We start from the raw sequence: 16,122 nt of genomic DNA on the forward strand, positions 1-16,122 counted from the left end.
TGATTTTGTTTTAAAGGTAAAAGAAATTGGAGATTACTTTAAACAACACCTTTTACAGTCCAGGCACAGAGGAGCATTTGAACTGGCTTACACTGGCTTTGTGAAACTCACTGAAATCCTAAACAGGTAAAACAACACAAATATCCTTTTGTGTACATTTTTAAAAGACTCAATGTACAAACCATGTGCTCGAAGTAGAATTTAGTTGTCTTTTGATGTTTGAAAGAATAAGACTTGGTTGGCTTCAAAACTCTTAGAAGAAGTTGTTTTCTTAGGTTTCATTGTATGATTTACTGTAGATGATTGAATGAAATGTCCAAACCAAGTTGCTCTCTCGTTGAAAGGTGATTTGAAGCAAACTCAAAGATTTTGCTAAAAATAGCTTTGAAGTTACCATTTCGTTTCATTGAATGAAATGAGTGTTTTGTCTGTTTGAAAATTACTTGGCATTTGGAATAAAATAAGCCCTCCAGTTTTGGGGTTTGTGTATATTACAGACAAACGCTTAAGGATTTTGTGCTTTTTTGGGTAATTTTATCATATAGAAAATTTTAAAAGAACTGTAAATAGACCAAACAGTATAAGAGATTTTTCCCCCTTACTTGGAAAAATACTTTGGTAGATTTCATATATTTAGCCAAACGTATTTTTTTCGACATTATAGGTGCTGATAATTTCGTTCATTCGTATAATAGATTTCCTCCAAAAAGCTTGTGAGGAAACCTTAAATTACTTAATGACTAAGTGTTCATGGCAAGTGTTCTCTAAATAAAAGGTAGTATTTTCCAGGAAAACATTTCCATTGCCTGGAAACTTTTTGAAATGAAGCAGAGTTCTGCCAGCCGTGTAGCCTCAGCAAACATTTTATTTTGGGCTGTTAAGACATCTACTCCTTGAATATTTTTGAAACATTTTCTTCACACTCCTGGTAAAAACATTTATAAAACAGTTTGGCAGTTATGGGCTACACAGAATATCTTGAAATGATACATTAAAAAATGTCCCTGACGTTAAACTGCTGATCTTGAAAATATTTTATCATCTTTTCAACTCTTTCTTTCCAGTGTAGACATGACTTAGGAATATTTTCTTCTCACAACACAGCACACTTCACTCCCTTCAAATCAATTAACAAATATATATTGAGCACTAGCTGTGTGCCTACTACTGTCCTTGGCTTGGAGGATATAATACTTCTTTATAAGACGAGGTTCGTGTTTTCAAAGAGCTTATGGTTTAATTGGGGAAATAGGCAGGGGTGAAGTTCAAAATATTTAACAAATGGTGTGTCATGGGCACTGACTGGTCAGAACAGACACTGGCTGTTAGCACCCGGCATCGCCGTATGTGCGGATCTGTGTTAGCTGAATACTAGCCTGGAAAATAAGACTGGCACACTTGGACAAGATAAACAATCCAATATGGTTGTGGAAATTTGGGTGAAATGTACAAATTCCGTAGGAATAGCAGAGAGAGAGACCAACAGGGATAGGCTAGTAGGGCCTGGAGGAGGAGGTGGAATTTGTGCTAATGCATGAGGAAGGTTTAAGTAGACAGGAGGAGAAGGAGGAAGCTTTGTGAGCAAATGTTCAGCATGTCGTATTGTTAAGTGAGTAAATAAGCCAGCCTGATTATAGTGGAGCTAGTAGGTAATATCTTACAACTGGAGAGATTGAGGCCAAATATGGATACCTAGAAAGCAGGTTTGCTGTAGGAGGGATGGAGAGAGGCACTGAACATTTTTGATCTGAAGTAGATCATGGGAGGCATCGTAGAATAGAAAAACAACAATAATTTGTGACACAAACTCTTAATTCTAGTTGTATCTATTCCATTTATTGGCAGTGAGATTGTGCAAAAGTTTATCTCCTTAGCCTCTGGGCTCTTCATCTCTAAAGTGAGGAAAAGAATATCTGCCCTATTGGCAGATCTCTGTGGCTTTGCTGTATGGATCAAGTAAAATAGATGTTTATGAAGATTGTTTTGCATTATACAACTTTTTACAAATGTAAAACATCATGAGATTGAAGTTGGTTGTGGTGTTGGTGTGTGAAAGTAGTTTTTCAGTTGGAAATGTTAGGTTAGATTAATTGTAATGACAGACTGTAGTGAGGAGAGCCTGGAGTCAGTTATACCGATCTAGATCTGAGGTGATGAGAGCTGCTTCTGTGACAGTGGCTCTGGGAATGGAGAGGAAGAAGTGACATCTCAGTTAACATCCAGCCCCACATAGTAACAACCCCACACATGATGTATTGAATGCTTAGAAGGAAAGCTGTGGACATATTTTATTATATTTCATGATTTTATGTGTCAAGAATTAGAGCAGGACTCAACTGGGTGATTCTTCTGCCCAGGGTGTTTACTGAGTTCAGTTGGTGGCATTCAGCTGGCAGATGAACTGGTCAGGAGACTCCAAGACAGCTTTATTCATGCTTGTGGGACCTTGGTGGGATAGCTAGAAGACTGGGCCTAGTTGGGAATGCACGTGGCCTCTCAGCATGGTAGACTTAGTGTAGTTGAAATTCTTATATGGCACCTGGCTTCCCTCAGAGAGAGTATTCCAAGAGAACCAGGCAGAAACTGCATGGTCTTTTCTGACCTAGCCTCAGAAGTCTCATAGCATTGCTTTAGTCACATTCTTTTGGTCATAAGTGAGTCTTTTTTTTTTTTTTTTTTTGAGGAAGATTAGCCTTGAGCTAACTACTGCCAATCTTCCTCTTTTTGCTGAGGAAGACTGGCCCTGAGCTAACATCCATGCCCATCTTCCTCTATTTTATATGTGGGATGCCTACCACAGCATGGCTTTTTGCCAAGCGGTGTTATGTCTGCACCCGGGATCCGAACCTGCGAACCCCGGGCCACTGAGAAGCGGAACGTGCGAACTTGACTGCTGCGCCACCGGGCCGGCCCCTATAAGTGAGTCTTAAGGCCCATCCAGATGTGAGGGCAGAGGAATTAGACTCCACTGTTGGGTGGCAAAGTGGCAAGATCATATCGTAGAAATACACGTGGGGTGGGCGATATTGTGGTGGCCATCTTTGAAAAATGCACTCTGCCACGTGAACCAACTGAATGTGAGCAATGGAGGTCACCAGGGAGTCCAAGATTATTCCTGTGGTTTAATTCTTGGTGACCAGAAAAATGAGATTGATGTTAACAAAGACAAGGAAACTGAAAGAGGGAATTCATTTGATAAAGATGAATGAGATTGTTGTTTTGTATGTGTTGGGTGTGAGATGATGATGGCATATCCTGGTGGAAATAGTTGAGTCGGAACTTGGAGATAAGGGATTAGTTTGGGTGATGAAACAGAAACAGAGATGTAGGTTTATGAGTTGTCACCATAAACATCATAGTTAGAAGGGTTGCAATCTTTAGGGGAGAGCGTAAAAGGAGAAAAGAACAGAGGACCAAGGACAGAGGCTTTTGTGCTGTGTGTTTGAATGGTACAGTTAAAGGCATTCCACATAAGTGGAATGGGGAGACTAGGCAAGGCCCAGTGCCTGGTGTCTCAGCCACTCCTAATCTGCTGTAAGGAGCTCCTCATGGCTGTCACTGTTGGCTTTTAACCAACTTGTTATGAGTTCTCAACTGTTGCTTCCAAACCAAGTGGTTCTTGATCCCTTTGGAGACATTTCAGATTTGCCAAACAGAATGTTTTGCAGAGAACATCTTTACAGTGTGTGTGGCTTCCTTTTGTTTGGTTTTTATTTTTAAAAGAAGCTGTTTCTTTGGGATCTTTTTGAAAGCTTTTTATAAGCTCTTAAGTTATGAAAAAATTATTTAGGCATACAGCATTTAAAAGTTTGCAGAAAGAAATCTGGACTTTCATGAAAATCCGCTGAAATGGGGGCCAACTGCTGGCCACCTCTTGAACTACAGCTGTGTTAAGGAAGGAAGCACTTAAAGAGATTAATGGATAAATAACTGAAGAGTTAAACATGAGCCACATTGTTTGAATTGGTTTTTAATAGGATTATTCAAAATGTCTTCACATGTAAACTGACTTCACTATTAAACAATCATCTAAGAATAAATAGGAGTGGGAAACACTATTCTTTTTTCTGGAAATTTTTTGAAAGCAACACTTGCATACATACACATAAACAATATGTTGAATTAATTTTTTAGAATCTGATTTTCTTATATAGTGCTTCCTATTTAGAATTTGATAAAATATTCATACTCTCTTTTAAAAACTTACCTTCCTATGCATAATTACCTGCCTAAGCATTTGATTGGAGTGATTAAGTGCACTAAAGTCATAACTCTAAATTCAAGTTTCTGGTGAAATTTGTATTTCCTTGTTTACTCTCTATGACCTTAGTATTTTAAGTTGTTCTTGCAATGACAATGAACAAAGTCCATAACTAGGGTGCGCAGCAGGGGAATATAGCTTTCACTTGTCCAACCGTAAATGAAAAACTTAACTATAAGGGGACTAAATTGTTGACTGCAATTCTCAATCTAGTAGGGAGGTTTGTGAATACTGGATATCGTCTTACTCTTCATATATTTGAATTGCTCTGCTTCTTGAGATATAGCTTAACCTACAAATATTTTTTGCAGTAATTACAATCATTTTCACATTATTGGCCTGAAAAAATGAACTGCTGGCATTTAGTATTTTTTTCCATAAAGTGCTAGTGCTGACTGATAGACATCAACTATTATGGTGGATAGAAGTAATTTAAATATGTATTTAAACTTTCAACAGTTAATTATAGCTACTACAATTAAAATTCAACAGAAAACTTCTTAGAAACAATTGAAATATAATGAAAAAATTATTTTGTCTACCTTACTGAAGAATGAAAGACCAAGTCACTATAAAGAAGATACAGTTGAGCGAGAAATAAATAGAATGTATTGTCTGAAATTTGGGGAAAGAGTCATTCAACTCTAAATGAAAGAATATGCAATTTTGTTTAAACCTTTATTCTCATCTCCTTTGGCAAGTATGTCTAAATAAGACACTTTTTTTTCCTGCATGTCCTGTGAATTTTGTTTGAAATATTAATAATTAAAGAATAACTAAATAATGGTCCACTCTGAGAAGCCATATTAATTTTTTATGCATAGATAAAATCTTTTAAATTTCCCATTTCTGTAGTGGATTTGAAGGATTTGGGGGAAAAGTAGGATGTCTTAATGTTTAAATTCTGTGTCTTTGGTTTGTGACCCCTGAATTGTTCTTTTTAAGCCCACTCCATAGTTGAGTCCAATATTACCTTCTTTCTGGAGCTTTGAATGCTCGTTTTTAAAGTTCTTATAATAACACTGAGTCATTTAGACACAATAATGGAAGAATCTTGTTACCTGAGTAACCTTTATCTCAGCTGTTAGTAAAGATCCAGAGTTTTTAATATTAATTTTTTTCTCCTGATCTCAGGGAATGGTTATATTAAATATTAAGAGAACCAACAAATCTGGTACATCCTTCTAACGATTTCTTTTAATCCACCGAATCGTGCTCTTCTCCCCATGGCCTTCTGATGGGTAATTCAGTTCAGATTTGGTCACTGTTGTTATTGCCTGTGCCTGCAGCTGAGGCTTCAGAACAGCCCGCTGATGTTTTAGCTGCAGTGAACTCAAAGCGTTTGATGGTGGTGAGGGAGGTTAGGATGGCTTCTGTTGATATGTAGCTTTCTCACTGGATCTCATTTGGGCAAATCATTTTTCAGGCTTAAAATTTCTCCATGCTTCAGGGTTATGTTCCCATTTTAAAATGTGCATGCACATGCACACAATCTTCCAGCACATCTGTCACTGTTTAGGTTAATTGATTAAATAATAAACATGAACCTTGAAATAATAAACATAATACTTGACTAAAGAATGAATGGAGTGAAGAATTTAGCTTATGAAATAATTGGAGATTGGAAAAATCTCTAAGTTAGGAAAAATAACCATACTGTGGAAGAGATTGAAGAAATGAAGGTAACATTTCTCGATTAACAATAGTAATATAACTAATCAGAACTCAACAAAAAATAGCTCTATGTTACCATACTTCAGTGGATGGATGAAGCCATTGGAAAACCACTTTGTAGTCAGGGAACCTGATTTATTGGTGCAAAATAGTCTAATGACCAATTAGTTGGGTATACAGCATATGTGATTTGATTTCAGTCTGCGGGTTTTATGCTTATCTTGGAATACTTATCCACTATGAGTGAGATAGCTTTGTGGATAGAAATTGGACTAATCTGTTTATGGAACAATAATTTGCTCCAGTGATCTGTTCAAGAAACACAAAGGCCTAAACACCAGCTATGGCCTGGGCTGTTCATTTCTGTTACTTTTAGCAGGGACTCAGGGCGTAACACTTAGCACAGGGGAAAAATACTCAACAAAACCCTCTGCCTCTCTCCTATCAGGGTTTTTTTCTTTTTTTACTTTCTACTACTTCTTGACTGTGATAAACAGGAAAATCAGAGTGGTCTGCTTCCTCCCACACCCCAACTCTCAACCACCACCTCCCTTGGAGTGTAGAGGAAAGACTGTTGAGGTATGAATTAATGCTGAGTTCCACTACCAGCTTTGTTGACAATAGGAAAGCCATTTAGCCTTTCTGGGCTGCTGTGTCCTCTTTGATAAAATAAGAGGGTTCAGCTTTCTAAGGCCTCTTTCATCTCTGAGCATTCTACTCAGTGTCCAGTACTGCTTTCTAGTTTCTAACTGGGACAGTTGGGGATTTGGGGTATGAAAGATTGAGGGAAGTTGGATACATTTTTAGTAAACTTCCTTTAGAATTGATAAACTGATCTTTTAGGAGTATTTTGTAGATTAATAACATTTAGTGAGCATTGCTTATGAAGGACCTTGAATCACTTGTAAAAAAGTTACAATTTTTATGATGTACTCAAGTCTCAAGACACTGTGTATTTTGTATTAATTTGACATGGGAGTGAAATAAATAAAGCAAAAGAGCCTTCAGACAAAGAGGATGTCTGCTCTTTTAGTGAGGAGGCCTCCGCTAACAAAGCAGGATTGGAATTCCCCGGGGCTGTGGTTGGTGACTGCACAGAGTTGGCACAAAGAGCGAGGACTGCTTCGCTCAGGAACCTTTCCCTTTTCCTTGCTGACCCCAGGATTGTGTGATGAGGAACCAAAACAAACAACTAGACTCTGTTGCATTGTTCTTGGGAGCCTCGCATGGTTCCATTTTTACCTCTCAGTTCCTTTATTATCGTAAACGCCAGCAACTCTGGAGTTTTGAAATCACTTCCTTATAAAGTGATCTTTCCTTGCTGGGGAGTAGACAGAAGTTTCATTGAATAGTCAGAACTCTGGATTAGGCTATTGTGTTTTTATAGGCACAGTGACTTCACCATTGTGAAGCCCTACAGTTCTAGTCCTCCCTTTTTTTTTTTTTTTTTTTTTTTTTTTTTTTTTAAAGATTTTATTTTTTCCTTTTTATCCCCAAAGCCCCCCGGTACATAGTTGTGTATTCTTCGTTGTGGGTTCTTCTAGTTGTGGCATGTGGGACGCTGCCTCAGCGTGGTCTGATGAGCAGTGCCATGTCCGCGCCCAGGATTCGAACTAACGAAACACTGGGCCGCCTGCAGCGGAGCGCGCAAACTTAACCACTCGGCCACGGGGCCAGCCCCAGGTCCTCCCTTTTTAATACCTGATTTTTTAATTATCTGCCCAACTGAAGGCGCAGCTAATGCACAGCAGCTGGCACCAGTCCTAGTTGGTCCTTATTTATTCATTCAACAAAAGATTTCTTGAATATCTACTGTGTGCCAGAGACTGTTGGAAATGCTTTGTTTGACCACTGAGAGTGTAATATGGTAGCCAGAGTTGCTGTAAACCTAGAGACAATTATTAGGATCTAAATTTGAAACAGTTATCTCTGTAGAACTAAGAGAGGCATATGAGGACCTGAAAAAGGGACTAAGGTTTGTGTGGGGCTGTGATGAGGTATTTTGGAGACATTCTCATGTGCAGCTTTGGGTGCTTATATAATTTAGGGTCATTGCTTTCTCTTTTTGTAATAGTAAGCCAAGTAATAATATCTCATTGAATTTCAAAGCATTTTTATAATGATTTTATTTTCATTTATAGGCCCTGAGAAACCAAATGATTTGTTCATAGCCACATAACTAGTTGGTAACAGAGCCAGCAGTGGAATCCAGATTTTTTTTGGAACTTCATACTGCTTCAGAGATTAGCAGTTTAACGAAAGTTTATTGGTCACCTGCTTTATATAATAAATTGTGATAGGCAGGCATTATAGAGGATAAAATATTGGTAAAACATAGTTCTTGTTCTTAGAGGAACTTCTAGGCTAGCAAAATAATCTTTGGGATTAGAGAAATAAATTAGATAATTTAATAGGAAGAAATGGAGGACCAAGAAAAAGTTCCACTACTGAGCTGTCCATCTCGGGTAATGGGAAAAATAATTAATTCCATTGACAAAGCAAGGTGAGGAGAAGGAAGGGCCTGACAGGAGGTGGGCTGACACTTTAGATGTGTGGAGTTCGAGGTAGTGTTGGGAGGCTGCCTAGACGGATAGCAGACAGTGGAAATAAAGGTCGAGAAATTCGGAGAGAGGTCAGAGTTGGAGATAGGGTGACTTGGGCCTGCCCCAGTGTTTTAGCACTGGAACCCCAGCCTTCGGGGAAACCCCTCTGTCCCAGGCAGACAGGGACAGTTGGTCACCCTTGCTGGGGGTGTATATTTGAGAGTCAGCCTACAGAGGCAATAGTTGAAGCTGCAGGCCTGGAGATCTCCTAAAGAGCCTTAAAAGAGAAGGGAAAAGGTTATAACCTCAGATTAAATGTTGTGTTTGTTAGAACTCAGAAACACTGCTCATTTGAAACATAATTTCTACCCCATGTTCACAGCAATACAAACCTGTTAGATAACACTTACACAAACCTGAACCCAGTACCGAGTTTTGTTCTTGAATCTTGGGAAAAAAATTAGCTCTTAAGGTATCATTTAGGCTAACAGAGTTAATTTGATAGGCTGCTTGGGGGTTTCAGTAGAAAATATCTTCCTTGGTATGTGGAGATTATGAGTGTGTTTCTACATGTTTGGGGAAGCTCAGGAGTTGAATCACCTGCTGGCTCTAATGGTGAAACCTCTTGTCATTGGAAAGCACTTTTATTTATACTTTCTTTTCCAGTTTTCCTCTTTCTTTGTCAACCTGGTTTTTAGAATGGTGCACTTAACAGTTGGCGAGTTATAGGTCGTTCATCTATCCAGCAGGTATTTATTGAGCTCCTTACTGGGTGCTAGGCCCTGTTCTAAGTGCTGGGAATAGAGAAGTGGATAGGACAGAGAGTGTCCCTGATATCATGGGGTTTATATTTTAAAGGACATCTGGAAAATAATAAGAAACTATCAGATAGCAATATGTATTTTTATGTGATAAAGTTTGGTGGTAAGGAAAGTCTCATTCCTCTTACACTATAGCAGGCCGAGGACTGAATGACAAGAAGCAGCAGCTTTCTGAGGGAAGAACTTTCGAAGCAATGGGAACAGCTTGTGCAAAAAGCCTTTGCTGTGTTTAAAGAACAGAATGGTATGAGATGAAGTTGAATGAGGTTGTCCAGATTGTTGGGCTTTGTGAGCTGGGATAAGGAATTTGGATTTTGTGTCCTCCCCCCGGAAATCTTTTTTTTTTTTCTTTTCTGAGAGTCTCCAGCCAAATGGATATAAAAATAAAAGGTATCTTAGGAATTGTATACAAATTAATATGTATCAACCCTAGTAAGTAGCTTTCAGATTATCAACAAATAAAGTACATGTGTGTTTGTTACAGAGTTGCATAAAAGAGTGAAGGGCTGGATGGGATAAATGGGAAATTACATGAATGTGTAAAATGAATGGAAATAAAGTTTCTGTTACCAGAAATTGTACTGTATTTCTCCAAGCTGTTTGTTCTCTCTTCCTACCTGTACTAGGAAGCCTAGATCAGTTTGTTCAGTATTATCAGTAGATGATTTTAGACTAGTGCATGGAAAATGTGAAGCATGTCGCTCGTAAAGCAAACACTTCTTTTTACATTGTGGATAATTTTTCTCTTCTAAACCTAAAGGGTATGCTGCTCCAATTAGAAGGATGTAGCCCCCTCCGCCAGTAAAAAGTCAATAGTCTGACTTGTTTTTTATGTTATAGGCAGCTACAGCTTTGCTTTGCAAAACTAGACTTGGGTGAGTGAGAAAAGAAGAATTCCTCAGAACATAAACATAGTAGAGGTTTGGAGATGATTCTAAAATTATCAGGTTATCTCTCTTTGATTTTCCCTTAAAGCCTCACTCTTTTTTTTTTTTTAAGTGTAGATAGGTACATGTTTTTCGATTGCCTCTGTTTTCATCTGTATGAAGGAATAAGGCTCTTATGTCTTTGTATTGTGTATTAGACCAGTACTAATTATTCCCCCTTGGTTGCCTGTGTATCATCTGATATGTGATATGCAGTGTTTGGGGAATCTAAGTGTGTTGTTCTGAATAGCCAGGCTAAGAGTTTGGTTTTGGAAATTGTTTATGGCTGTTTTCATTCAGATGATGCTGTTGGTGACTGACGATGTTGTGCTTGAGTAAACACAGCATTTACTTTGTTTCAAGGTTAGGGACAATTTCTGGTTTTGTCCCAAAAACAAACTCATTTTTTCTTTGCAATTATTTAATGATTAGCAAATGAAAAATAAGGAAAGAGAAATAAAGAATTGTGGTAAGGTAAAAGTTTATTGATGATCAGTAAATAAATACTTTGTTTTTATTTTCCTCAACCCAGTAACTTATTTGAATGAATTTTCATTGGGAATTGCTCTTTAGCCTGACAAAATGAAACTGTTTATGGGAAAGGGGAAGGATTTTCCTCCTTCTGGTGCTAAAAGCCCTTAGTGATAACAGCTTGTTAAGTAAATTATTATTTGGGAAATGAGGGTAAGGCAGAGGCTTACTCTTTACTTAGCTGAGGCTACACATAACTAGTTTCTTGGCTATTGAGTCTTAATAATTTGTTGGAAATTTTGCTTCATATGTTGGCTTGAAATGTATTTCACATTTAAAAAGTGAAAATAGTTGCTTTGTGTCTGCAGGTGAAATAATTTCTTTAGGTCAGGGGTGAGTCATTCAGTTATTGTAAGAAAGCAGTTTAACAGTAATAAATGTCCTCAGTTGTCCAAGAGAGTTGGAATACCTCCAAAATGAATGAGACACAGTTCACCTCTAGTCAGTTGTAAATAGGTTATCCACTGAGTGCATTTTTCTGTAAGATGTTTTCATTCTCCAGCTAGCACGCCATCCATATCACCCAGGTTGTTTAAAAACTACTTTAACCTCCACCCTGATGGTAGATATTCAAGGATTGAAATCAGTCTGAAAGGTAACCTGAATAAGACATGATTATGAAGGTAATTTCTTAAAAACAATATAATCTGTGAATACATTCCAAAGCCACAGGAACATGCTTTCTGAATTATGTGTAATGTGGAGTTTTTATTCTACTACTCCCCTCCTAGGGCAGAGCATAATGTCAAGCAACTAGTTGGTACTTAATAGATCTTTTTTCCAAATGAATGAATGAAATCCACTGAGGCAAATAGTAGAGAGTTGATAGTATCTCTGTCATGAGCTAGATCAAGCCAAATGTGTAACTGAGGACTTAGGGTATAATGCCTTTTTATTAAGCAAGGGCTTTGGTGTCAATCTACGTTTTAATTCTCCCTTTGTCGCTTATTAACTGTATAACCTTGGGCAAATTATTTAACTTCTCTCTCTTTTTTTTACTTGACTTAAAAAATTAGTGTGAGGACCAAGAGAACAATTCAGTGGTTACCAGGGGGAAGGGTGTTGAGGGTGGGCATAGAGGGTGAAGGGAGGCACTTATATGGTGATGGACACATAATATGTATGACTGAAATTTCACAATGTTGTAAACTGTTATGACCTCAATTAAAAAATAATTAGTGTGAAAGATTTGAACATATTGGTTAGTATAGTGAACACTATAATCAACAGTTGGATAGCTGGTGGAAGAGCTTTCCAGGCAGAGAGAAGGTCAGGTGCAAAAGTCTTGAGAGGCATGAACTTAGAATATTTAAGGAACAGCAAGTAAACCATTTGTGTCTGGAGTGGAGCGAGTAAGGGAAAGAATTGTAGACGATAAGATGTGAGAGGTAATGAGGACTAGATAGTATAAGCTGTAGTTAGGACTTTGAGTTTTACTCTGATTAGAATGGGGAGCTGTTGGAGGGTTTGTGAACAGAGGAGTATCATGATCTGGCCTATTAAAAGGATTACTTTAGGGGGTCGGCCCTGTGGCCGAGTGGTTAAGTTTTTGTGCTTGGCTCCGGCAGCCCTGGGGTTCACTGGTTCAGATCCTGGGTGTGGACCTACACACTGCTCATTAAGCCATGCTGTGTCCCACATAGAAGAACTACAATGACTTACAACTAGGGTATACAACTATGTACTGGGGCTTTGGGGAGGGGGAAAAAAAAGAGGAAGATTGGTAACAGATGTTAGCTCAAGGCCAATCTTCCTCACCCAAAAAACAAACAAACAAACAAAAAAAGAAAGCATCTTGTCCAGTCCCTTCATTAAATAAGTAAATAAATAAATAAATGAAAAGGTTACTTTGTTGTGTTGCTATGATAGTAAAAGCAGAAAGATCAGTTTGAGATGTCTAGTAGACACTACGTTGAGAGTGCTGTGGGTTTGCTTAGGTTAGCTGAACTGTGTCCTTTAGAATTTCTTTTTGTGCAGGTCTCTGAGAGGCAGGCGTACTCTTTGTATGTCTCAGATTGTCTTTATCTTACCTCCACTTTTGAATGTAGTTTAACTGGGTATAGAATTCTGGTTGACAGTTGTTTTCCCTCAGTGCTTTGAGACATTATGTTTTTTATTATAACCAATGAGAAACTTGTCTTTGGTATAATTGGTGCTCCTTTGTAGATATTCTATTTTTTTCTTTCATTTCCTGTGGCTTTTAAGGTTTTCTCTTACTCACAGTTTCACTATGATATGTGTAGGTATGAATTTATTTACTTGGGATAAGTACTGGCCATATGCTTTGAATCTGAGGCCTCATAACTTTCTTCACTTCTGGGAAATTTTTAGATATTTCTTGGAGTATTTTTATCCTAGTAGTCATTCTGTTCCTATTTTCTAACTCCTAGTAGATTGTATTGGATTCTTATCTCAAGCTATCATATGTATGTATGTATGTGTGTATATATATATATATATATTACACACACCATGTATATATATTGTATTTTTGTCTTTCTGTATACTGTTTTGGGTACATTTCCCAGAAAACTGTCTTGTGAGTTGCCAATTGTCTAGAATTCATCATATCTGTTATTTTTTTTAAATTTTGAAGTTACAGTTTCATTTCCAGTATTTCCAATATCTTTGTTTTCACATATGCTTTTTCTTACTTCAGTACTGTCTGTCTTTCGTAATTTCTTGCTGTTTTAAATAGAAGTTATCCCTTCCTTTATCTCTTGAGTATTCTAAACAGTTATTTTAAGGTCTTTGCCAGACTGCTCCATAAAATTAGATTTCATATGGAGTGAATTTGTTCTAATTGTTGATTTTTTAGATTGTTTTTCTTAATGTAAAACTTATTTCTGTATTTTGAATTTCACTTTGCTGGCTGTGATTGTGGGAGCCTTTTTGGTTTATTTATGTAATTTTTTCTCTCTGGGCTCATTCTTCTCTGTTAGAGGAACTAGATTGGATAGTGGCATTTTGGGTCTCCCATCTACAGTGATCCTGGGGATGTCACAAATCTAGTCACCAAGTGAGTAGTCAGGCTGGTCAGAGTCTCCCCTGACCCATGGCTTTTCCTACTGCTGCAGCCCCAGCAACTCTGGCAGTAGCCCCTTCAGCCCTTCGTGGGAGAGGAAGCTGCTAAAATTCCCCATTTCATGGGAGAAGGGTGAGTTACTCCACAGGAACTGACTTCCTGGCCATCACTGCTGCTTCTAGAGCCGTAACCCTTCAGATCTCTGCGATCAGCACACTCACTGCTTTGCATTTCTATTCTGTTTTACTCAGATAATTATCTTATTTTTGAGCTCACTTGGTTTTAGGATTCTATTTGTATGTTTTGGTTATTATTAATATGTGTTGTGGAGGGGATGTGTCTTGTTAAAATGTAAACCAACTGTTCTATCTCTATCAGAAGTTCAATTGAAACTCTTTAAAACTTGCTTTTCTCATAATAATAGACAATAATTTTATAAAACAACTCTTAAGAACTTATTAAACACTCTGCAAGAATGAACTGTTTTAATCTTCCCAACAACTTTCATCTTATAGGAGAGGAAAGTGAGAAATGGAGAGGTTTTGTAACTTGCCCTGGATCACACAGCTATTAGGTGGCAAAGCAAAGATTCTAAAGTAAATAACTTGGCTCCATAGTCTGTCCTCCTAACCACTGTGATATACTTTCTCATCTGTTAGTTGGGGAAAATACCTTCTCACAGATTTGTTTGTTGCAAGGAAACATAAAGTGTGAAAAGCCTCATGTTGTATCTGATTATATTATACAATAGGCATTCAGTAAATGTTTTTCTTTCCTTAGTGGTAGGCAAATATATTTCCAGTATGATAATTTAAACAAAACTTATAAGTGCACTTTGTTTAAAATATAACATGTTTCATTTTAGTAAAAAGGGTGGGAGTTCCATTGTTGGACCGATTCCCTTGTGTGGCTGTTGGGGCAGAACTGGTCTGGGAGAGTAGCAGAGCTAGGAGGCAAGGGAATCAGATAAATATGGTCCAACAGCAAAGTGCAAATTGGAAACCAGACAATTGAAGGATTTTGCAGAAAATGATCCTGGGGAATTCCAGAACAGAACAAGGTTTGGACTAGATGGTAGGATTTGGTGCCTTGAGCATTTCCCAGAGCTTCTGAGGTTCCTGGATCCTTGGCAGTGGGCAGAGAGGGCTCTGTTGAGGGCACTTGGCCAGCCTTGACCTTGTTGAACATTCTTCTGGCCTTTGTTTTTTAAATCCCCCAAATTAACAAGGAGCATTTAGTGTTAGTATGCAACACTCAAGGGAATAAATAGACCTGGTTAACTGTTTATGGTTATAATAGCCAAGAATCTAAATTAGGGAATTGGCTCTGGGGCCTTTTTCACTCATCTCATCTGCTTCCTCAATCCTACATATGTGGACCTTGCACTATTCTGCCTACTCATCTTTCAAAGTCCAACTCAGATTCCATTCCTTCCGTGGCACTTTGTTGACCCACGTATACCTTGTGCTCTAAGTACATTAGAAGCTTCGAGAAAGGAAAGGTCCTTGTGAGATGCAATATTTGGAGGAAGTTTCACCAATTTGTGTGAATAGGGTTAAGTGTGGAGACCATAAGCAACTGCTTAGTTGGGAATATGGAGAGAGAGAGTGTGTCTGTGTGTGTGGTGTATGTTAGGATGGGAACCAGCAAAGTGAACAACCTTATTAAAGCAGAAGAGCTGTGTAGGAATTTTTAAGGTTTGATTCAAGTAGGAGAGTTAGGACCAGGTCATAGGTGACCTTTAAAGTGGAAAATTTGATCAGGAAGGAAAAGGAGTTAGATCAAGATTTGTTAACAGTCAGGAGTCATTGTAAGTTCAGGCAAGGAAGGGTGATGCATGGTGAGGTGGTCCACTCTGATCCCAGACCTGCCTGCCTTCTCAGATTGGTTGATTTTGCTAGAACCTCTGTGTGCCAGCTCAGGGAGGCCCAGGAGAGGCTCACTGACAGGGCTAAGGAGCATTACTGAACTAGAGTATTTCAGTGCACTTGATAGGAAAATAAGGAAACAGGAAAATATCCTTCGTCTCCTGCAGTTTCTTTCCCTCTTAGTTTTTCCTACATGGTGAATTCCTACCAGAGACTTGACCTTAGACTGCAGCATTATCTATAAGCTAGTCCTACATGGCCAATAGTCCTGAGGTGGGGGAGAAAATACATGTAAATGAAATCCACAGATAATCTTAGGTCAAGTAGTTTTTACTTTTTTCACCTCTGTGACTCCAACTTTTTCTTGCATGGTTAGATCACAAAAAGATGACTTTGCTTTAATTCTCCTTTTTGTTTTTCTTTTCCCTGCTCATCCATTGTGGTGTAAATTAACCCAAATATACTTAAAAGAC

General features: G+C 38.1%; 1 protein-coding gene across 5 annotated transcripts in view; it reads left to right on the top strand.

Moving 5' to 3' along the window:
* Positions 1-16,122, top strand: part of THADA (THADA armadillo repeat containing) — a 307,941-nt gene that overhangs the window by 52,154 nt on the left and 239,665 nt on the right. For all 5 annotated transcript variants that reach the window (XM_070235533.1, XM_001498963.6, XM_070235534.1 and 2 more), the window contains one exon: positions 17-126. In XM_070235533.1, coding sequence (XP_070091634.1) covers positions 17-126 — 110 coding nt within the window. The remainder of the gene's footprint in view (positions 1-16; positions 127-16,122) is intronic.

This window comes from Equus caballus, chromosome 15 (genome assembly GCF_041296265.1).
Source record: "Equus caballus isolate H_3958 breed thoroughbred chromosome 15, TB-T2T, whole genome shotgun sequence".
NCBI lineage: Eukaryota > Metazoa > Chordata > Mammalia > Perissodactyla > Equidae > Equus > Equus caballus.